Source organism: Sebastes umbrosus, chromosome 9 (genome assembly GCF_015220745.1).
Source record: "Sebastes umbrosus isolate fSebUmb1 chromosome 9, fSebUmb1.pri, whole genome shotgun sequence".
Lineage (NCBI taxonomy): Eukaryota > Metazoa > Chordata > Actinopteri > Perciformes > Sebastidae > Sebastes > Sebastes umbrosus.
This window is the reverse complement of record NC_051277.1, coordinates 11,651,270-11,673,745: the sequence shown is the minus strand read 5'-3', so window position 1 is coordinate 11,673,745 and position 22,476 is coordinate 11,651,270. Positions and strand designations below refer to the sequence as shown.

General features: G+C 40.1%; 1 protein-coding gene and 1 long non-coding RNA gene across 4 annotated transcripts; one reads left to right on the top strand and one right to left on the bottom strand.

Moving 5' to 3' along the window:
* Window positions 1-3,371: 3,371 nt before the first annotated feature.
* adad1 (adenosine deaminase domain containing 1 (testis-specific)) lies at window positions 3,372-14,586 on the bottom strand. 3 transcript variants are annotated; one of them, XM_037780890.1, is made up of 13 exons: window positions 14,433-14,586; window positions 12,640-12,834; window positions 12,306-12,446; window positions 11,736-11,906; window positions 11,076-11,147; window positions 10,445-10,570; window positions 9,553-9,676; window positions 8,821-8,991; window positions 8,235-8,310; window positions 7,908-8,064; window positions 5,619-5,853; window positions 4,552-4,684; window positions 3,372-4,217 (listed from the first exon to the last, which is right to left on the bottom strand). In XM_037780890.1, exons 2-13 carry the CDS (start codon window positions 12,812-12,814, stop codon window positions 4,104-4,106), a joined length of 1,695 nt encoding a protein of 564 aa, XP_037636818.1. In that variant the 5' UTR covers window positions 12,815-12,834; window positions 14,433-14,586; the 3' UTR covers window positions 3,372-4,103. The 3 variants fall into 3 exon arrangements, with proteins under 3 accessions (XP_037636818.1, XP_037636819.1, XP_037636820.1); XM_037780891.1 differs by having other exon boundaries at window positions 14,313-14,451; XM_037780892.1 differs by lacking the exon at window positions 14,433-14,586 and adding an exon at window positions 14,255-14,386.
* LOC119494768 lies at window positions 13,890-21,277 on the top strand. Its single transcript, XR_005208290.1, has 3 exons — window positions 13,890-13,990; window positions 20,361-20,462; window positions 20,622-21,277. It is a non-coding gene; the product is annotated as an uncharacterized LOC119494768 (long non-coding RNA).
* The last annotated feature ends 1,199 nt before the right edge of the window (window positions 21,278-22,476 follow it).

Sequence of the window (22,476 nt, the reverse complement as noted above, 5' to 3'; positions counted from 1 at the left end):
GTTGGTGCTCCAAACTTGAAGGTATAATTTAATAAAAGGTTATCTTAAAGTCTGTGTATTTCCATTAATGACAGGTACAAATTATGGGGAAAAAAACAGTGGAAAGTGTCCTCCGAATATTACAAATATCTGTGTCTTGTGTGTTGTATGGTGGAGACTTCATAGAATATGAATGCTATCTGGATTAAGTTTTGGATTTACCTATCCATAACATATATAATAAACAATATAAACTCTGTTTTAGAGCCCGATTTTCCCTCTTAACATTAGTAGTAAAAGCAATTAATGTGGGAGTGGAATAAATGTATTGCCTCTGTAGGAGGCTGAATTTCCTCAACGTTAAGGGTAAATAAACTAGTCAGGCTGTCCACAAGAAGTTTGAGTATGGAAAATCAACTCTGCTGCAGTGCTATTTATGAGCCTTTTCTGATCTGGAGCTCATATCGCCAGAATATCATTGTTTGTGAGTGGGTTCCACCACAAATCATATGATGAAACAATGAAATGAAACAATTCATATTCATTTCATTTTCTGATCTGCCACCTTTATGGTTAAGGTTTATTTAAGTTTAGCTGGAGTCAACGAGCACGAACAGATTGCCTACACAGGAAAAGCGCCACTCTGCCATTGCAACTCAAATTGTTTAGGTTTAATAACATTGCCGCCGGCAAAATAACACCACTAAGCCGCTCCCGGTTTCAAGACTCCGACGAAGACTGTTTCTGATCGTGAGTAGCCGCAACTTGACTGTGTGATGCAACTATGTCATGGCAGGTTGTGTATTGCTCAGGACCGTAGGAAGTGCGGTGTCGAGTGTGAAGTTGTTTGTATGAGCGCTTCTGTAGAAAGCTGCAAGCAGCAACACCACAGACCAAGCATTCAGTCCATTCTGAACAGGAATGTTTGAAACGGGAACTGGAAGAAAAAGAAAAGAATAAAAAAAAGCTACTCATAATATGGAAAATGTGGCGTAGGTGGCAACAGGACTGGTGACAGTCACCTCCCCAAAAAAACCCAGAGCACTTATTTATTCCATGGATAGTTACTGCTTTTCCTTTTAAATAGGATCCTTCCATATTTGAACATTTTTTCCCCATCACCCTTCATCATGGAAGAGGCCATTGTGTGCCCTGTTGTGTCACTTTCTCAGAGTCAGGGGTGCTCTGATCATTTGTTTTATTGCTTACTGAAATAGTTAACACTAGATTTCACAGACAAAATGGCAGAAATAAAAAGCCACCCAGGGGCCCCATGGGGTTCTTAATCCAGCCCCGATTTACAAGAATGCAGTGCATATTACACGTCCTCCTGCACAGCACCTCAGCATAGGTGCACAGCTTCTACGAGCTCGGGTCTCAAATGTTTTCACTTTGTAACCACATCAAAGAGAGTTGCATATCCTGTTTATCTCTAAACCTACTAGTATCACCTCAGTGACTGAAGCCAAAAAAAAAAGAGGTTACGCTCATATATATTTTACAATGCATGAATCTGCTTCAATCAGTAACTTAAATTCTTTTCAGTCATATTCTCTAGATCCGAGTGGCGTTAGACAACACAAGGCCCAGACTCACCTATGTAAAACCTACTACATAAAAAAATACTATTAATAGCATTAATGTGCAAAAGGGCACACCTTTAAAATCACATTTTTAGTGACAACATCTACAAGCCACAATAGATTCCAATCCAACACACGAATACAAGGCAAAGAGAAAAGGCAAAATTTAATTATACATAGAACATTCAAATGATGACAAGACTAACATAACGTGGGTTGGTGCCATTTTACAGAAAAGTTAACTGAGTTAGCTGCCTGATGTTAGAGACAGACAACATAGCATTAATGAAGTCATAATAAAAAAGGTTGATATAAGGGAGGATTTTTGGGAGACTTCCCTCTTCTGATTTACAGGGCAGACAATTCCCTTCCACTGATAAACAACCAAAGGAATTTACAATATTTACTATAACTTTATACTGGCTGCAGCAGGAAGGAGGGCAATTCGCATACAGTGCCTTTACACAACATGGCACAAGATTTAGTATAACATGTATCATGTCAACACTACTTTGTCCATGTCCTGCCATAAAGGTTTTCCCTCTGCATCATCATTTAAAGCAGAAAAAACCTCAATGATATCAGCGTCAGACATCAACTCTGCACATCTGGAGCAGAACTTAGCTAGTCAAAAGTTATACAATAAAACTAAATCAGCATATATCCATACTGCCATAAAATCAAACAGTGTAAGGTGCAATCAGGGTCTGGTGCACTGTATTACACTTTAAAGACACTCTGCACGGCATATGATGTACAAGCAAGAACATATAAAAGGAGGACAAATAAGTATGAAACCTGGAGCTGTACATACAACTGAAAGGATCCTTAGATGCAAATTCCCTGAATGCACTGGTAATTCCCTCTGTTGCCCAGACCAGTAGGAAGTAAACACACCACTCCATTCACAAGAAGGCTCAACACTTAAGAGTAAATTATCCACTGCTTCGCATACACAGGAAACCAAAGCATTTCCTGTATGCGTATATGTAAATAACAGACTCGAGTTTGCATCAACACAGGGGGTCAACAAGTTTAAATCCAGTGACAAGCAGGCAGATCTTTGTATGATACAGTCTGTGTTCTTACAGGGGAAATATGTGGATAGGCAAGGGCCACTTCACATTAGAATGCCCTCCAAAAGATGGGCTATCAGCACTTCTCAATCGTCAAATGCTGGTAAATTCAGGTTTGTGTGGTCCACCAGCCTCTTACTTTATAAAGGGCAACACTTAATGTTTGCCAGTTCACATGGTATAGTAAACATTAAAGCATAACTTTGGTATTTTTCAACCCGGAACCTATTTCCCCATGTTGTTGTGCCCAAGTGACTAATGAGGAAACAACACAACACTGATATTGGTACAGTATTGAGGAAGCTGCAGCCGCCAGCCGCTAAACAAGCTGCAGTGTAGTCATTTGGGGCAACCTGGCCCTGTCAGTTTACGTTCACTAAAAGTGCTTGTTTTTGCCACTGACAGGCTCAGATTGTTATTATAAAAGTTTTTTTTTCTCTTTAGAATAAAGTTGTATAAATAGAACAAAACAACAACTCAAGTAAAAAATGCAGTGTTTTTACAATGAAGCACAATGCCTCTTGTTTCAATCGTCCCGTTTTATTTTAATTAATAGCGTATCTGTGGTCCTTGTTATCGCAGCTTCTGACAGCTTTTTTAAAATCGAATTTTCAGTTCTGTTTTTGTCGGATGTTTGGATATAACGACCCAAGTGTTCAGTTCGGACCTTTAAAGTGTTTTTTTTTTTGTAATTTGGGCATTTCTAGAAAATAAACATGTACTGAACAAGCACTTGACCTTGGATTGATTTATTTTATTGGTTTATATCACTGTTTTAGCCATGGCTTACCAAAGCTCAAATCACACACTGTTCAGTATCAAGTGTTAAATCAAATCACTGAATATGAACAAAAACTATGATGACTTTTTTTTCCCAAAAAGATGAAGACACAAACAGTAACTTTAGTGAGACCCAACTCAGGTCATATAACAATCATAACTTACTTGTCATCCTTCAGAGCTCTCAGGACCATAAACGCAAAGTTCAAAAGTAAAACACAAAAGCTATGATCATACATTGTTCATTGTTGTAGACATAATAGCATAAAATATTATTTAAACAGTAAAACAATGTGAATAATGCATGCTCTCATCACCATGTGACAACTGAAGGAAGCAGCACTATTACCCAAGGCAGGTAGTGGGCTGCAATACAAGTTGTTTGCCTCTACAAATGACTATTTTATACAAATGTATACTATTTGTATTCTTCTTTTGAAAATCAAACCTAACCCTGAGGGTCAAAGACCATAGTCAGAGTTCACAAACACATAATGGCTCTTAAACATGAACAGGGATTGACTTTAATCCCTTTAGAATTCACAACAGAAACGTATTACCAGCACAGTAAAGTCCCACAGCAACAAGTGCTTCTTGTTAACTAAACTTTGTTTTTTAAAGATTTGAACACAACTACTTCCAGAATGTTGATTTTTTTTTTTCCAAAGTGATAATGTGGTTTTATTCACATGCTTAATTTATCACTAACAGAAACCTTCACCAGCCAGGAACCAAAGCCCTGCTGCAACAGGTACGCCCTCAGCACGTTCTTGGCCTCCTGGTACGGCTTCGCCATCCTCTTCAGTGACAAAATAACAATAGAAGTAATACGAATAATTCTTACGGAGAACTTTTCTAATGCAAATGTGAAACGATCTTCACAAAATCTATTTTAAATATGAAAAGATGAAGTGAAGTTAGGCGTGTGCTGTATGCCGGGAGCAGACAAAATAATTTGTGTGTTTGCAAACTGAAAACTGGTAATTACCGTATGTAAGTGTGTTGATTAATTTCAAAATACAGAGTCTACTTTTGATTACAAATAGAGTGAATGTCAGTGTGTTAATGCTGTAATTGAAGTGTTATTTTGGTAAACATTACACAGAGGTGTGGGGAGGCACTGTTGACGTTACCTTGGCTTCTCTGTAGGAGCTTGTGGCCAGCAGGTCCTGCCTCTGGGCCTCTTTGGCCACCAATTTGAAGCGGTGCAGCATCGCTGCTTTGCACAGACGGCTCGCAAGAGCAGGGCCACTCTTAAAGGGAGATCTACAACAAGAGAATCAGTGTAAAGACAAAGCTTTGCAAAGCATCACAGACAAAGCATGCAAAATAGCAGTAAAATTGGGAGCAAGTAAAAACACCGAATGACAGGAGAACTTGTCGAGCTGAGGAACACTGGCTACAGTTGAGATTCTCACAGCTGGTAACCTGACAATTACATTTCCAGGCTGCATTGTTTCAACCTTGAAATTAATCCACTTATGCATTTACCATTTGTTATTTCTCATTAATTAGGGGCCACATGTCGCGTTTTTTGCTCCCTCAAATCCATTGTTGTCAATGTAGACGCGAGGCAGACACGCTCAACGCGGGAGCGACACCATCGCGGCCCGCTAGCATTCCTAAGCATCTATTTTTCAGGGCGTATCGGCTGCGGCCCGAGATAAAAATAGTTCAACTTTTGGAACGCTGCAGTGCGCACCGCATGTCAGGTGACAAAGAACAACCAATCACAGCCTGCAGATATATTTTCATATTTCCATAATTAACAGTCTATGGTAGGGTAAATATAATGAGGAGAAGTTAATCACTTTAGTGCAGGGCTACCCAGAGCTTTATGATCTGTCCTACGGACTTTACTTGCTTCACCCTTTCCGTAAAAGAACGTCACAACAGCCGGTTGAAAGGTTACTTTCCAAAACCGTTATTGTGAGGGATTTACGTGCTGGAAATGCATTTATCTTTGTTTTGACTTGAGGCAGCATGTGAACGGCCCCTTATGCTGTGATCAACAGTAAGCTCTGAAGTGACTTTTGAATTTTAAATAAACTGCAATCCAATCTCAACAATTTGAGAATGGAAAAACCACCTACAAACATACACTAGTTGCCAGCAAATATGACTGACAGAATAGCTTCATGCTAAATTTGGCGGCAACATATGATACCCTACTGCCAACTTCCTATATAGTCATCCTTACTCCTCTAGGGTCTTGCCCTTCAGGCCATCCACCACCTCCAGGGAGCTGTCTCCTTCGCTCCAGTTGATACCGTAGGTCAACTGGCATCCGTCGCTGCTGTTGGTAGCCACAGAAGGAACCAGGCTGATGTGAGGCCTCATCATGCAGTAGAACATGGGCAGCTGGGAGGTGATCCCCTCCACGCGCTGGCTCACAGAGATTTTCATGCCATGGACATCACTGCAGCCAATGTCCCCTATAAGATTTAAGATTTTATAGATGAATATCTTGTAGCAAATGCCTACAGTATGTACAGTTAAACTTGATAAACTTGATTCTCTTTCTACAACTTTGGGATTGTGGAATATTGACTCTATGTCCCTGTTTACACCTGGCATTAACATGCGTCTTGGGTGATCCGATCACAAGTGGACAGCTCTAAAGCCTTGGTTATACTATGGTCTGTGTGACGTAAATGTCATCATCAGAGGGTGTACACGCGGACGCGTGCACCGACAATTTGCTACAAATGGAAGCGCAGCGATTTACAGCGCATGTCTGGAGCGCATCCTCCAAGCAGACAGTATAAACAGAACTACTACGTGTCCGTGGTGTCTGAAGCTGTCCCTGTACGCGTTTGGACGCATGCATCTCCACATGCGTCCGGAGTGACCACTTGGGATCAGATATCACATCCCCGCTCTATGTACAAATAAACACATAGATCATTTCCGTTTGCAAAGACCAAATGCGTTGTCGTTCTTAATTGGCGGGAGGCAGCAATGTACATCCCTTGCCTATTCCAGGAAATTAAAAGAAGAAGAAATCAATAAAATACAGACTGGGTTGCCTAAGATGTTTGACGCACTCATAATATATCTCTATGGGCGTTTCAAAATTTTCAGATGTCGCAGACAAAGCCAGCTTACAAGATTTTGGAACCAACTAGAGATGAGAAAAAGGAGGAACAAAAGGAGAGCTGCAGCTTTGATGACGTATTTTCCTGTTACGTCCTTGTCAGGGACGCAACAGGATGCATTCGCATTTACACCACGAAAGATATGTGATCAAATGTGTCCCAGACCACCGAGGTGGACTTGTATTTAGATGCAGTTTAAAACCAAGTGTAAACAGGGTCTATGTGGCATTACATCTGACTTTTGAACAGGTTGCAAAACTCACTCATTCCTCATTCAACCAAACTGTTAAATAAGAAGATTGTGTAATATTTTTGTATCTGTATAGAAGATGATTGTGGAAACAAAGAAAGGGGTTCTAAGTAGGCCAGGTGTGACGTTAGTGTAGTTAGTCAGGAAATGATGTAAGGTTTCAATTGTTCAAAGAATGGCAGGTACCTGTATTTGTCAGACAGAGAATGTTAAACTATAAAATCCAGCAGTCAGTTTGTAATTTTGTACTCTTTTTGAAAGCTTTTAGTGTGTGAGTGTGTGAGTGTGAGTGTGTGTATGTGTGTGTGTGTGTGTGTGTGTGTCTGAAACTGACCTAATCGTGTCACCTAGTAGTGCACTCGACCACAGTAACAATTTAATTCATCAATCATGTAGGTGTTCTTTGCTACATTTCCACACACATATCCAATACAACTAATTTTGGAGTTTCCCCCTCTTTCAGCTTATGTGGGTCATACAGCCATTATGATTATGAAAATAGGAGAAGAGTCACATGGAAAATCATATCAAACACTATTGTTTTTTGTAAAAAAAAAATGATTTTGAAACTTGAGTAGGATGTTTTCACACCAGTTCTAATGTTTTTTTTATCAAACAGAGGATTTTAAAGTTGGGGAATTTGTTTTTCTAGTTGTGTCATAAATGCATGAGCAAGCAGCTTAAAATCTAATGGCAGCAAACATCAGCCATGCAGTAGTATCTAAGGGCCTATATTTAGATTGAGGGTTTCCTTGAGAAAACGTTAGGCTGTCTGTTAGCTTGTCTCGGTGTCAGCTACTTTCAAATGCTTGTATAACACTGGTGTCATGCTTCTTTTACAGAAAGCTTTCCCTGCTTCCTGCCTTCCTTCTTTAAAAAAACAAAAACTGGGAAACTGCAACTCTCTTCAAATCAGGTTACCAGCACCTTACACCACCCCTGAAGTGATTCTGCTGTTGCATTTGCACTTAGTGGTGATGCATTTAAGGCAATGCTCTTATTACAGACTTTATTTTTGCCAACATGGTCAGGATTTGGAAAAGGTAGCACAAAATTGGAATAGGGTGGGCTTTAAATTCCCTTTGTAGGAAAAACCCTGATAATACTGGTCTAAGAAGCATGACTCGACTTATTAACTTACCTATGAGGATGCTTTGGACATAGATGGGCTCAATGAAGTGGCTGAGCAAGGCTCCCTGGTACCCCAGCACCTGCCACTGAGTGAGCTTGTCTGTGGCGGACATGCTTACCACCTTGGAGGCAGAGTGATCAAAGGCTGACGAGAAAACTGAGAACACCTTTAAAAGAAACAAATCGATTTGTAGTTATGCAGCGATAGTGCAGGTAACAGTTGCAATGCCATTTATATTATAACTCCATGATGCATTTAGAAATACACAACTTAACTTTTGTTGCATATATCATAAAGGCAACATCTCCTACATGAGAGAAAGTAACAGTAAAACACCTTTCCCTCCACTGACAGGTGTAGGCTGATCTCATTGTTGACTTGCCATGCCGAAATGGAGAGCGGTTTCAGGCACCTGAGGAAAGAGCACAGAGCTGAGGAAAAGCATTTGAAATCCTTGCACTAATAGACACATTGTACATGCTACTTTACCAAGAATTGGCAATTTTTTGTGGCTGTTATAAAAGACCTAACTGCTGACAAACAACCACATAAGTAAGGGATAATGTACAGCGAGCCGGTCATTGTTGTAAAAGAATCCCCGACAGGGCGATGCTGCAACCCGACGCGAAGCCCACTTATTACACAGCTACTTACTGAAGAAATCAATATTTTGACACAAAAACGGTCCGCCAGTGTCCGACATCAGAGCTGCGCCCATAGCAACGGTCTGTTATTCATAGCAACGGTTTGGTATAGAGAAATTACAGACCGCAGAACGCCGTGATTGATCAATCGCAATCGAGTATTCAACACAGCCGTGTAATAACGTTATTTAGTAACCCATTATTTAGTTGTCATGACCTTTCCCTTACTCGTGACCTTAATACTGTCACATGGATGAAGCCAATTATCAAACACTCACAGCTTGGAAGGCATCTGGGCGGCACCCTTTGGCAGTTGGTTCACATAGAGGTGGAGGGTGATGCCGCTCTTCAGGCTGAGGAGGCCGCTGCTGCTGTTCTGCTGGAAGATCGACTTCTCCGTCAGATTGGCCGTTTTGCTGAAGAACATCAGCAGGTGCCGGTACAGAAACCTGACAGCACAGCATGAGAATGGCTCATTATGATGCAACATCGGAAATATGTGCAGTTAACGGTTTCTAGTGCTGTAGACCGACACTGTTAAAAGGAAAAGAGGTCATCGCGTCTTCCCCCATGAATAACCCAGTAAAACAATCTATATCCATATACACTTACTTACCTCACTGGCAAAAGGTATTCATTCAACAAATGTTTCATCTTTGTGAACACATTTTACAAACTTCTCAGTATTTGAAGGTGTTCAATCTTGATTTTTGGGACCCCTCGAGGGTATATGAAATATAGTATTTTCCATTACTTGCAAGATGGTTAACACAAAGTCGAAAATCTTCTCCAATATGTATTATTATTAATCTTGATTTTAAAAAAACAATTTTATAACCTCTGCTTAAAATTATCATCAATTATCATTACCGTACATTGAAAAATAATACTTTCTCTGTTCAGTGCAATAAACACTTCCATCACAGGATTATGAGGAGAAACAATTTGGTTCTAGGTATAAAATGACCCAAACAATGTCATGTAAAAACAGGGTCATGTTTGCAACTGACCTCATAAGTGATCTCCTTGCAGTTACCACTGCATGCGAATCGTGAACAATCCGTCCACTCGACGAGGCACTCTCTTTGGTATTGAAGTTCCCCGTGCCTAGAGCGACCACCTCACATCCGCTGCCTAGAAAGAGAGAGAGGAGTTCGTATGTAGTAGATTGTGGTGTGGTTGTATTTAATTGCATTATAATCTTAAATTTCCCGATTATTTTGTAAAAAAATGATACTACTACTGAAAACACCAGTACTTTTTCCTATTTCTTATGAGTGACATAGAGGGTTTGAACAATCTATCTATGAACTACTGTATAACCTGAAAAAATACTTGAATCGAATCTGCGTCACAGGATTAAAAAAAAATAAAAAATCAGCACAGCGTGTGCATTGCAATTTTTGTGGATAGCCAACATCTAGCTATAATTACAATTTTTTTTAGAACTGTTTCCTACTTAAGTGTTATTTGCCTTTGTTACTAAGGGTGCTTTCACAAGCCAAAATGGTTGTTTTGGTCTGCACCAAAGTACGATGACTGCGTTCTCAACCGCCCAAACAAAATGCACCAGGGGTTGAACCGCATCAGAGGTCAATTAAATCGTACTAAATGTTGGCTTTTGAAAGCGCCCTAAAAGAAATCAAAATTATTTTGCACAAAAACTGTAAATTAGCCAGTTAAATATTCACAGGCTCATTTAAGTTGACTGAAAGATGCCAATTTGTTTTTTCTTTACACTGTGTACACAAATGACAAATAAAACAACTGTTATTGTATACAATCTACTGATTCAACCACACAATCAAAAGTAATTTTAGATGAAACTACCTGTTGTACAACTTATTTACAAACCAACCTTCGTACCATGATAAACTTCGGCTTTTATGAGAGTTCACTTACAAGTCTGAATGATGAATGCTGCTGTGGTGCCTGCACAGGGAGAGAACTCTGGGTGGCTGTTCATTAGTTTAGTGAGCTGATCCCTGACAGAGTGGGGAATCTGGAGGTTGACGGAACTTGTCCTTTCTGAACAGCAAGAAAGATAAAAAAGAAAACTGGGCTTTAATGATCTCATTAAACTCACCTCGAATGGGAAAGGTAAGTATAGAGATATGCCTATTCTACAGTAGCATGTGTTTGTACAATATACCCTGAACCTCCCCTTAAATATTTCAACATTACTAGTTTTTTGTTTCTTTGAGTATACCTTGGAACATAGTATTTGAAATGAAACAATGATTATGAGTGCCGACTTTCAACTTCACAACACAATCATTCAAGACATACAGCTAAACTAACCAATGAGTTTTTGAGGCCCAACAGTCTTCACTGGACAAGTCAGTCACCTGACCTCAATCCAAACATGTTACAATTCCTCAACCGCTAAAATTACACCTGAATGTCAGCACTTTTATAGAGACCGAGTACTGAGCGAACAAAACAAACAAAATGTGCCATTGTCCTAATATTTGCCATCTCGCAGAGGGGAGATTCAAGAGAGTGAGAGAGTCATATAGAAATCCAGAATTACCGTGAATGGCTCTACAAGGTTGTATGTCAGAGATGGAGGGCTCCTCTTTCACTGGCAGTGGTGGAGGGACATCTAGGAAAAAAAACAGGCATGGAAATGAATGAAGATGAGAGCCACATTATAAGAATGCTGCAAGAAATGTCCATGTTCCTGATTTATTCTTTGTCAGAAATGATAACCAGATGAGTAGAAGGCAACGCACACACCACTTGCTTTGTGGTGCAGGGAATTAAATCCCCCGAAGATCCAATTCCAAAGAAAAATAAAGTCAATTCCTACACACACTTGTCAGCCCTGCATTGATTTATTTAAAAAGAGTCAACGTTTCGGTTACAAGGACCTTTCTCAAGACATATCTACAATCATAAAGTGACACAGTGCTTTAAGTGTAACTTTACTTTTATTTAAGCACTGTGTCACTTTATGATTGTTGATATATGATAAGTGTGTGCAGGAATTGACTTTTTTCTTTGGACATCAGAAATTCGAACCAACGTCATGAATAGTATTTAAAGGCATCTTCACTGTAGGGGACTTAAGTCTCATTTTTATAATGACCTGTACTGTAACATCAACACTAATTGTACAAGCCAGCACTAGAGGAATCATCGCAGTCTGCCACAGAAACACATTATACGTTGATCAGCATTAGATCCTAACCTGATGCTTCAGGGAGGAAAGACTTCAGACTCTCCAAGGTGGGCAGCAGGTCCGGCAGAGCGAGCTGCGCCGCTTTGAGCCGAGCCGCCTTCTTTGTTATTCCCATGCCAGTCTTGTACTCGACTCCATCAATCACAACACAAAAGGCAAAATAAAGCCCCGTTATGTTGCCTGAGAAAACAAGAGGCAAGAAATAGTTTGGAAGCAAATCCTCAGCTCTGGTTGTGGATGTGTAATTGTTTGGACAAAATGAAAACATTGAAGACATCTCCCTGGGCTTAAAGGGCCTGGGCTTTTCACTATTTTGTGACATTTTGTAGACAAAACAATTAATTAAGCAAATAATTGGCAAACTCATCAAATAATGAAAATGCATTGTTTGTATGCAGTTCTAAAATAAATGACTGTAATAATGAATTCATTTATGACAGAAGTTATCAAGAATCACAAGACCCATATTACATATAAATAGTATGATCAATCAACAGGCTTCAGCGAACCAATAACAACAGTAGGGGTCTCTGAAGTGAATTTGAATGCACACAGACATGCGGAGGCGGTTTACTGTACCTGTCGTCATTGTCTCTTTTATTTCCAAATGAAACTGCAAAATCTGGGCAAGCTGATGGAGCAAAGACACGGCGTCCGTCTCGCCTTGTGTGTATTTGTCAATCAGCACTTTAGGTGAAGATGGATTTTTGACAGAATAACCTTAGTTGGTGAAATAAGAAAAGTGCAGAAAGAGAAGATTAAAAAATACAGCTATATAGATTTGTCCATTTTGGTCAGAGCAAAAAAACTAAATGTCAACTGCCCTGCAACAGAAACCTTATTACCATCTATAATAAATTATCACTGGTTATAGATGTTACGGTAATTCAGCAGATCACATTCTGAAACTCACCACGTTTAAATGTACTTTTCCCTTGTTGGTCAAAGACATCTTTGCTAGGACTATCCAAGGTAGACAGTGGTTCGTATGATTTAGTCAGTCCTGAGGTTGGAGGTGCATTCTTCATGAGGATATGTGCAAAAGAGACTCCTCTGGAACCTCGAAATGATCCACGGGATGAAATCATCTTGAAAGCTTTCACGATTACTGAAAAGAAGAGAAAACCAAACTATACTCCATGATTGACCTGAAACCACACCTTAAAAAATGTAATGATACTGATGAACACACATACACACATTAGCTACGGTTCCCAAAGGTTCAAGGTCATCCATGCTGTGACTGAACTAGTCTGACCAGCTATAACCACTAAGGTTAGCAAGTAATTACTCCATATTGAAAAAATATGGTAACAATCAGTGGTGGAAGAAGTACTCAGATCTATGACTTAAATAAAAGTAGTAATACCACAGTGTAAAAATACTCTGTTACAAGTAAAAGTCATGCATTCAAAACCTTACTTAAGTAAAAGTACAAAAGTATTATCAAAATATACTTAAAGTACCGAAAATAAAAGTGCTCATCATGCAGAATGCATTTCAGAAAAATATAATATCACTGGGTTATAATTATTGATAAATTAACGTGTAAGGTGGGCAGGGTCTTTTTTCCTCACGTGCCACTGTGGTAGGTCACTGAACATTTCTACTAGCCACACAATTATTTTGTCTGCCACTTCTGAAATCTATGTAGAACGCTTCAGAATTAGAAACACTAGGACTGTGTATTGGCAAGAATCTGGCAATACAATACGTGTCATGATACAGGGATTACGATTCAATATATTGCAATACTGTAAGCAAGGCGATATGTTGAGATTTTTTTTATTTAATTTTAGGAAAACTGTCATAGTATTATGAAAACACCACCATATGTATAAAATCTGAGTTAATTTATTTTTACTTTTTTTATGCAATCAGAACAGTGGTATCTGCCTTTGCATTTATCATTTATCACAGAAGACACATTTCTTTGCAATAAAATAAAGTATTGACTGAGTTCATCTTTGCATATAAACTATTAATTAGAAATCAATACAAGGTTTTTGAAAATCTAATGGCAATGTATTGCAATACTCAATATTTTCGATATTTTCGTCCACCCCTAGTAAACACTGGGTCAGTGGTAACAGACAGTAGGAATAGGGATCATGTAACTTTAATCCCTGACTATTTTTAATTTAGGAATTGCTTTTAAAAAATTATAATTCCTAGTATAAGGAAAACCTGTCTACCATGGTGGCAGGTGACCTAAAGCCAACATTTACCCTGTATTTGGCAGGTGCCAATTTCATTCCCTGAAGGTAGGGCTGATTTCAGCTACTTTTTATACTGCATTATAATATTATATATCCTAATTTAGTATTTTATTTAAATTTTGTATTAATAAACTGCATCTTCAACGTAACTAGTGTCCTCAAATAACTGTAGTGGTGTAAAAAGTACAACATTTCCCAGTTTTTCCCTTAATTGAGTCCTTAATTGAGTCCTTAATTGAGTCCTTAATTGAAGCTGTCTAACAAAGCTAGCTACATGGTTAGCTTAGCCTAGCTAACTGTTAGCATTACCTTAGCTTAGCGTTGCCAGAGGGAGTAAGCGAGCTAAACATTGAATTGCCAAACTCACCACGGCCGAAATTGACTGTAAATGTTCGGTGTAGCTTCAAATTCAACCATAAACATAACAAATATCTTGTACTTGTTTAAATGTATTGATTTAAACAGTTTCTCAGCCGCGTCGTCTCACCGTTCACATGAAGCTGCTGGAGAACTTGACGTTGACGACGTCATGTGCGTCTGACGCAAGTGCGTTGTTGGCGGTTGGTCATTTGATTGACGGCGTGTCTAGAGGGGAGCCCGCAAACTGCAAAAATCTGATCTGAGATCTGCAAAAAACGTACAGAACTCTCGCGAGACTCGCTGCCCTGACGACCTATTAGTGATGGGAATTTCGGCTCTTTTTAGTGAGTCAGATCATTTGGCTCAGCCCACCAAGAAGAGCCGGCTCTTTCGGCTCCCCAAACGGTTCTTCGTTTTACCACTTCTGCCTTTTATAATTCAGCCAAATTTAGCGCTGTTTTGATTTTTGATTATGTGTGCACATATATCACTTAAAATATTCAATATAATTATACTAAACCCTATAATTTCCAGAATACCGTAATTTTACATGCTGCTTCGTTTCCGACTGTCACTCATGTTGTCTGCTATTCGCGCACCGTACTCCTCTCTCTTTCGCTCCTCCTCTCCCTCCTGCTGTGTACCTGTAGACCATCAGCGCGCCGCGCACCCCCGCCCCTCCCTGCTTGATGGTATGAGCCTTTTCTGTCACCACCTGTTTGGTTGCACGGACATCATTAACACAACATTCAGTGACAGTCAGTGCATGGAGTACCCGTGGTGCTGAGAAGATCGTCCTATCATTCTGCCTTGAATTAAGTAAAGAAAAGAAAAAAACGGCTCTCGGACGGGAGCTCTTTGAGCCAGCTCGTTCGCAACTGACACATCACTACGACCTATCCTGACCTTTCCCATTGCAAGTGCATGTTGTATCTTGATGTTGGCATTTAGCTCAAAGCACAGATGTGCCTATAGGTACAACCTCTTTTTATATTTAGCAGGCTGCAGCAGATTCCCCACAAATTGGGAGCTTTTTGCTCATCGTCAGATTTAGTTCTACAAATGCAAATAAAGCATGCCATGGTGCGGCTGTGGCTCAGGGGGGTAGAGCGGGTCGTCCTTTAATCACAAGGTTTTCAGTCCGATCCCCGGCTCCTCCTGTCCGCATGTCAAAGTGTCCTTGATCAAGACACTGAACCCCAAGTTGCTCTCTGGGAGCTGTACAGCAGCCGATTGCTCCTAATGCTTAAGATGGGTTAAATGCAGAAGTCAAATTTCATGTATGGCTATGAGATGATAAATAAAGTTATTTAAAAATGCATCACCAAAAGAGAAGGAAAGTAATAACAGCAGCAGTTTAGACCTGCAGTTGTGTGGACATATGGATATCTCCTAATAGGCTATAAGCAAATAGAGTGATCAGACAGAAGTATAGGCCTATTGGAACTGACTTGGTATCTTAGGATACATTGTTTTTTGTGAAAAGCTGTATGTCTTTTCATCTCTGCATGAAGGAAAACTATCGCTGAGGTTATGATTTAGTGTCAACATTTATTTACAACATTTTAACACCTTTGACCCAAGTCAGCTCGCTTTTTAGGCCAAAGATGTGTTTGCATTGTGTTTTGTTCCAATGAAACTCAGTGCAAGTTAAGAAACATTGAAGTGGGAGGTAATCGAATAGGGGCTTCCTCTCTCACCTCCCACCCCTTCGCTGACATGATGACACTTGTGGTATAGCGGTACAGGGGCAGCTTCCTCCTCCTGTCAGACATACATTTACACTCCTACTCTCGATGTCTGCACACTTTATGCACCCTCACAAAGACAAAATGTGGAGTGGAGTCATTTTTATTTTAGTCACTGCAAGTGTCCTGTGTAAGTGACTGGTTTTGTAGTTTAGGAATTCCCCTATATCTGGATCACTTAAATTAGGTTTATTTTGTCACCTCACTGAGGGGTTTTTACACTCTGACACTTTGTTATTTATAGTAAAAGCATAGTCTCTGATGACGATAAAAATGACAAAGCAGGTCACGGGACACTATTATTTTCACCGTAGCAACAGCAGACACTGCATCCTACAGACGATACTTGTATTTTGCTTTGCTGACATCATAAGTTAAATTAAGTTTAAACATCCTAAATGAACAGCAGTATTTGCAGGCAGAAAGTGAGGCACTGAAATAAGAATTACATCTTTGATTGTGATCCCGTTGAACCATTTGTGCATTTGCGCTGTTAAAAATATACATTATTTCTAAAGTTGAGTAACTGACTTATCCCTCCGATTTGGGTCATTTCTGTGCATTCATATATTTTGTGTTCTTGTCATTCCTACTGCCATTAAAGAGTTAAATTGGTGCCTCCACACAAAAAAAACCAACATAAATCAGTTGTTCTTGTACTCTTGACCTCTTAGTCACGTTTTCCCCGTTTGTCTGTCATTTGCGTCATACGCAAGTGAGGGCAAGTGTGGAGGTGGGACTAAGTTTCTTTTCTTGTCTCTGGCTGCAGGGACAGTAGAAAGTGGTCACCAATGTAACCTGAGCTACCACATATGCTTATGTAGAGTGGCAGTGGTGGAATGTAACTAATAACATTTACTCAAGTACTGCACTTAAGTACAGCTTTGATGTACTTGCACTTTACTTGAGTGTTTCCATTTTATGCTATATTATACTTCTACTCCTCTACATTTCAGAGACAAATATGGTACTTTTTACACTACTACAGTTATTTGATAACATTAGTTACTTTGAAAATGCAGATTATTAATACAAAATATAAATCAACTACTAAATTCGGATATATAATATTATAATAGATTAAGCCACTGTGCAGTATAAAAAACTCCCTTAAATCAGCCCCACCTTACACATTAATGCTTCAATAATTATAATCCAGTAATATTATATTATTCTTATATATATATATATACACTTCTACTTTCCATACTTTAAGTATATTTTGATGATAATACTTTTTTACTTTTACTTAAGTAAGATTTTGAATGCATGTATTTTACAGTATTTTGATCAAATATCGAATATTTATTTCAAATATTGTACTTTTTATGTACCATTAATAGAATATATATGATTCTGAAATGGGCCACTCTGCATAAGGAGTACTTTTACCTTTGGTACTTTAAGTATATTATGATGCCGTACTTTTACTTAAGTACGGTTTTGAATGCAGGATTTTTACTTGTAACAGAGTATTTTACACTATAGTATTGCTACTTTTACTTAAGTAAAAGCTCTGAATACTTCTGGTGTTATCAGTGATGCTGATATTTCATTGTATGTATTTTCCTGTGTGAAAGTGCAGTAGCAATATGGCAGAGTAGGCTCCGTGCAGTGGGTTTGAGGGGGTGGCTGGCTGTGGTTAGGGGCTTGACACGGTCCATGTGGACAGGCAACTGCCAAAAACGAAACTTTTTGTACGTTAAAGGGGTCGTTATAAAAGGCTAGTGGCGTCACTGGTTTCAAATCTCCCCTTGAACCATGAAATTCCTTCACTGGGGGCAACGATAAGCAATTATGAGAGCGTAAAAGTGAAATGGAACAAGCAGCCCACAGCCAACGAGCAGTGAAGGTCACCACAGGAACAATCATGGTTTGTCACCCCCGCAGATTGTAGGGACAAAGTTTGAATTGACTTTTCTGATCAGTCACACTTGAAAAGGGAAAGGACGCGGTCTGAAATGAGTTTGCACGCTCCATCCTCCTGTTAACCTTCCCATAAGCAACTAAGATAAAGGGAAAAGTTGAGTCACTCGATTTAACCACGAGCCAGTGTTCCCATTAATGAAGCTGGAGGAGAAACCGTTTGTTCTTTGTTTTTCTTCTTTCTGCAGTTAGTTTATGGTTTATGTGTTTGCAGAAACTATTTGTATTTTCAACATTCATTCATAAAATCTATTTTGGCCATTTAGCTGGTACTTAAGACTTTTATAATGGAGTAAAAGAAGGGGGACAAATGTCTGAATTGCTTTATAAACCGCCAAGATAATGATAAAAAGATTAGAAAGGTCAGGAAATAGACACAACAAATACGCATGTTTCCACAGCACGATCCCTGTGCGGTGTATATGTACGTAAAGGATGGAGGCGTAATTGCTCAAGAGAAAAGGTTGAAAAGTTGATCAATCTATTGCGGGGGGTTGTTTGTTCAGCACGGAAAAATCTGTCTCGATCGGAAATGAAACCCTCGACTCTGGAAATATTTGCTGTTATTAATAACTTGTTGCACGTCTGCACCCTCTTACCAATTTGGAAAAGCAAAACCCAAACAGAAAGCCATTAAAGGCAGCGGAATTTCCCCCTACTGTGTGAGATTTTTAGGACGCCACCAACATTATCAAACTGAGACAGAAACCTATTTTTCTGTAATTAAACATTTTGCACACAAAAAAAGGGTACAGAAAGGCACCAGACTAGAGCAAGACTAAAGCAAGAGGTCATGACACACAGGATCTGTGTGTGCATGATGCATATGTAAATATATCTTCCGTGGTCTTACGGTGTTTTTGCTTCCACCCACAACAGCTATTATGATCAATAGACCAATAACAGGCTTTCCAAACTGACATTTAGCACTGTTTCAGTCTTCCCAATACCATTTACATATGAATATTATTAAAACACAGTATGTCACCTATTGACCCACATGCTGGGATTTTTTGAAGGATATTTTTATAATTCAACTACTACCAGTATACACATCATGGTATTTTGCTTTTGTGACAGTAGAGGGCAGTATAAGAATGGAGATCAAACTAAAGTCCATGCCATAAACTGAAGGTTACATGCATGTGATTCATGTAAAATATGAGGATGTTTTCAGTGTGAAATACTTGGTGTGAGGCGTGATAATGACAGACCTCAGTGATAGTGATAATGAGTCAGCAGGGTGGGTGTTTTTAAAAATATGAGCTATAGAGCAGTTATTATTCACCTCATCAGATATTGCCACATACTCCAAAAGTTTAAGCAAACACCCTCTCCTTTCTGCTCACTTTCAGTTACTTTCAGGTAATTATGTAAATGAACATTTTGGAATAAAATCACACAATGAGATTGCAAAGAAAAAAATCAAAAAAAAAAAAAATCTAAATGGAAAACTTTAACATTTTTGGAATTTAGTATAGGCCTATTAAATGCCATTCGCAGTATTTTGTCAACACCCAGTGAGTGCAGCCCGGACAGCAAATTTCCCAGTTTCTGATTTATGATGAGAAATAAAATATCCCGCTCTCAGGGCTCCACACACCATGTACACACATGCCTTTCCAAGTATGATATAGGCAACACATAATGGGCTGTAGAGAGAGCTACACTAACCGCTTTACTGGGCCGAGTGCCCCCAGACCATCAGAAACCAGAGCCTAGCGCCCCATGGCTAACGCATGTTTGCTCTGACAGCACCCCGCCATTGATAAATAACAGCAGCTCTTCTTTAGCCTGCTGGTGCAGTCGCGTTCAGCTGCAGCTCTCCAATGCGTCTCCACAGCCAAGATTGAATCTTCCCCATTCATTAGACTAAGTGGATGAGGCTCTCTAATAGGGGCTCCCTTCCCCTCAATAATTGCCGTTGATTGGCGTAAATTAGACACTAGTTGCCAGACGAGTGATTCTCGACGACGATAATCCGATTCCCAACTCAAACTAATAGGATTTTAACTCTGGCTTTGGCCTAATGTCCGTCTGCAAACCCTGGCTGTGGCCCTATGCCCCATCTAGCCGACGTCCTCTGGATCATATCTGAGGCTGCGGCGGTGGATGGATTCAGTAGGACTGGGGGTCGGGTCAGCTCTGTCCTTCGCCCCCATGCTCTCGGGTGACTCATCCCCCTGCACGACATTCTTGGCATCAATTGGTCATTCATGTGTGTCACTTACATCATCAAGGGAACATGCGTGTGAACGAGACTGCATGGAGTCTGCCGGAGCACAGAGCGGATGTTGGACGTCTTCGGTTGACATGTAGCTCCAGTTTAGGCCTGGATACTGAATGATGAGACCTTTGAGAGCTCTGATTTTTTTTTTTAGGAGACCTCAAGTGTGGACATCAATCAAACATGGCAAAAGGACACTTCCATCCTAGAAGTCCACGGTTTGTTCCAGAGGCAGAGACAGTTGAAATCACTCATGGTATCTACTTCAGCTAGACCCCTAGTTCAACATAACAAGGCTTTTTAATATATATTTCCTTCCTCATTTGCCACTCTTTATAATATTTTGGAATGCCTGTCTATCAAGTTTTTTTTTACCATTTACCATTATGTCATTGTTTTAATTTTTCTCTTTCAGTGCTTGGCAGTTTGATGTGATGTGGGACTAAAAAGATGCAGAAACACCACCCAATTTGGATGTCCATTTCCAGTTACCACTCTATATGTCCTCCCAACAACATGAAGTCTATAAGAGGAGCACCCTCAATGTTCTTTTGTCATCCAGTTGATAAGGGAACGGTGCTACTACTAAGGCCCGAGGACTAATGAATCTCCACTCCATTACCGCTGAATCGGACAGATTGCTCTCCCGGAGAAATGAATTGAGTTTTTTGTATTTGTGAGATCATTCTCCCTCCATTAACTGCTCTTTATCCCGTCTCTTCATCACAGGCAAATCAGGTTAGGCAGCTATGATTAGCTGGGGTGGCCTCCCTTTTTAAAAGGTAATTGGGTTTGGCGGCTCAGCTGATAGTGCCATTAGGACCAATAAAGGCTGGGCTTGGCTCATCGAGTGAAACAGATTCTTCAGCAGCAGATGGCAGACGGGAGGGAGAGGGCTCTGATGCATTGAGGCCGAAAACAAAGTTTGTGTAACCAAAGTAGTTTGGGGGCATCCTCTCTACGCCGCCACACCTTCCCCCAACCAGCTTCATATTTGTGTGTTTCAGTAGCGATGATGGGGGCGGCTTTTAATATGCTGATTACAAAATGATTTGGCCATTAGAATGTGATTTTCTATTGGGATAATTAATCACGCAGAAATGTTTTAATGGTGTACTTGGGGCTATGATGTCACCGAGGACTGGAGAGAGGTAGGACTAATGCTTTCTGGGAAATTAGCCTCCCTCACACCAATGTTGTGTAACATTTTGTTGCTAATAATCACTACGACGAAGATCTTTTCGTTACCACAGTTTGCAAACTGGCGGTAAAAACAGTAATCAGCGGTTGATGAAGATCGAAGATGTCGAACGAAGACGCGCAGTGCGACCAGCAATCGATCCACCCCCAACTGTATCATCTCCTGTCATCTGGACTAAAGGAAAGGTGAACTTGCCAATTCCGAGAAATCCTGCAAAGCCCCAGATAACCTTACTGCATCTGGGGCTTCGTCCTATAGGAAAAGGTGCATTAGTGGTGACAGGAGGGCCGGTGGGGACTGGTGCTGATGGGAGATTTAGACGGCTGGAGGTGGGCTTGTGTATTATGTGGCTGGCCATTGCTGTGACTGTCTCCCTCTTATCTCTTCCACCGAGGGGGTCCGATCCCCACCGCTCCTCTTATCTCGCGGGTTAGACTTTGTTTCTTCCCCTTTTCCTTCCCGGAATCGTCCCAGTTTTGTGAACTGTGGCGTTGGTCATGTGAAAGGTGACTCTGCTGCCCTTTTTTTTTTTTCTCATTTCAGCCAACAAAGTTCATGTAAAGAAGCCATCTTTTTAGTATCATCTTTAAATCATTTGTGGGATTTGATTTCAAGACATGCTGCATTCATAATATGATCAACTGGGTTTCTGCTGACCTTATCAACCTTGAGGATGAGTATTTTTGATTTGCTGCAAAACCAAAGTCAATGAAAGGCCGCTGCCTGTTTCACTTTGTCGATATGTTTTCAGCAGAAAGCTTTTTGAGAGCAAAACATGTATATATATATAATGGAAATGCAGTGATCTATTTTGCTCTTTCTGTGTCTGCACACACACTGTGATGTATTGCTGAAGTATAACCAGAGGGTTGCGGTACATTTTCACCTGAGAGCTGCACATTTCCAGCCCTCCTAAATAAAACATTGTGTCGCCAGGCGCCGGTAAGTGTCCCTCAAAGAGCAGAGGGAGGAAGGGCGAGGGTAAAAAGCGTCCAGGTTAAGTTGTTTGAAAGGCCCCGGGTATTAAGAGGCATTTTACACTTAAGAAGTTGGTTTCGCTGGGTTTTCT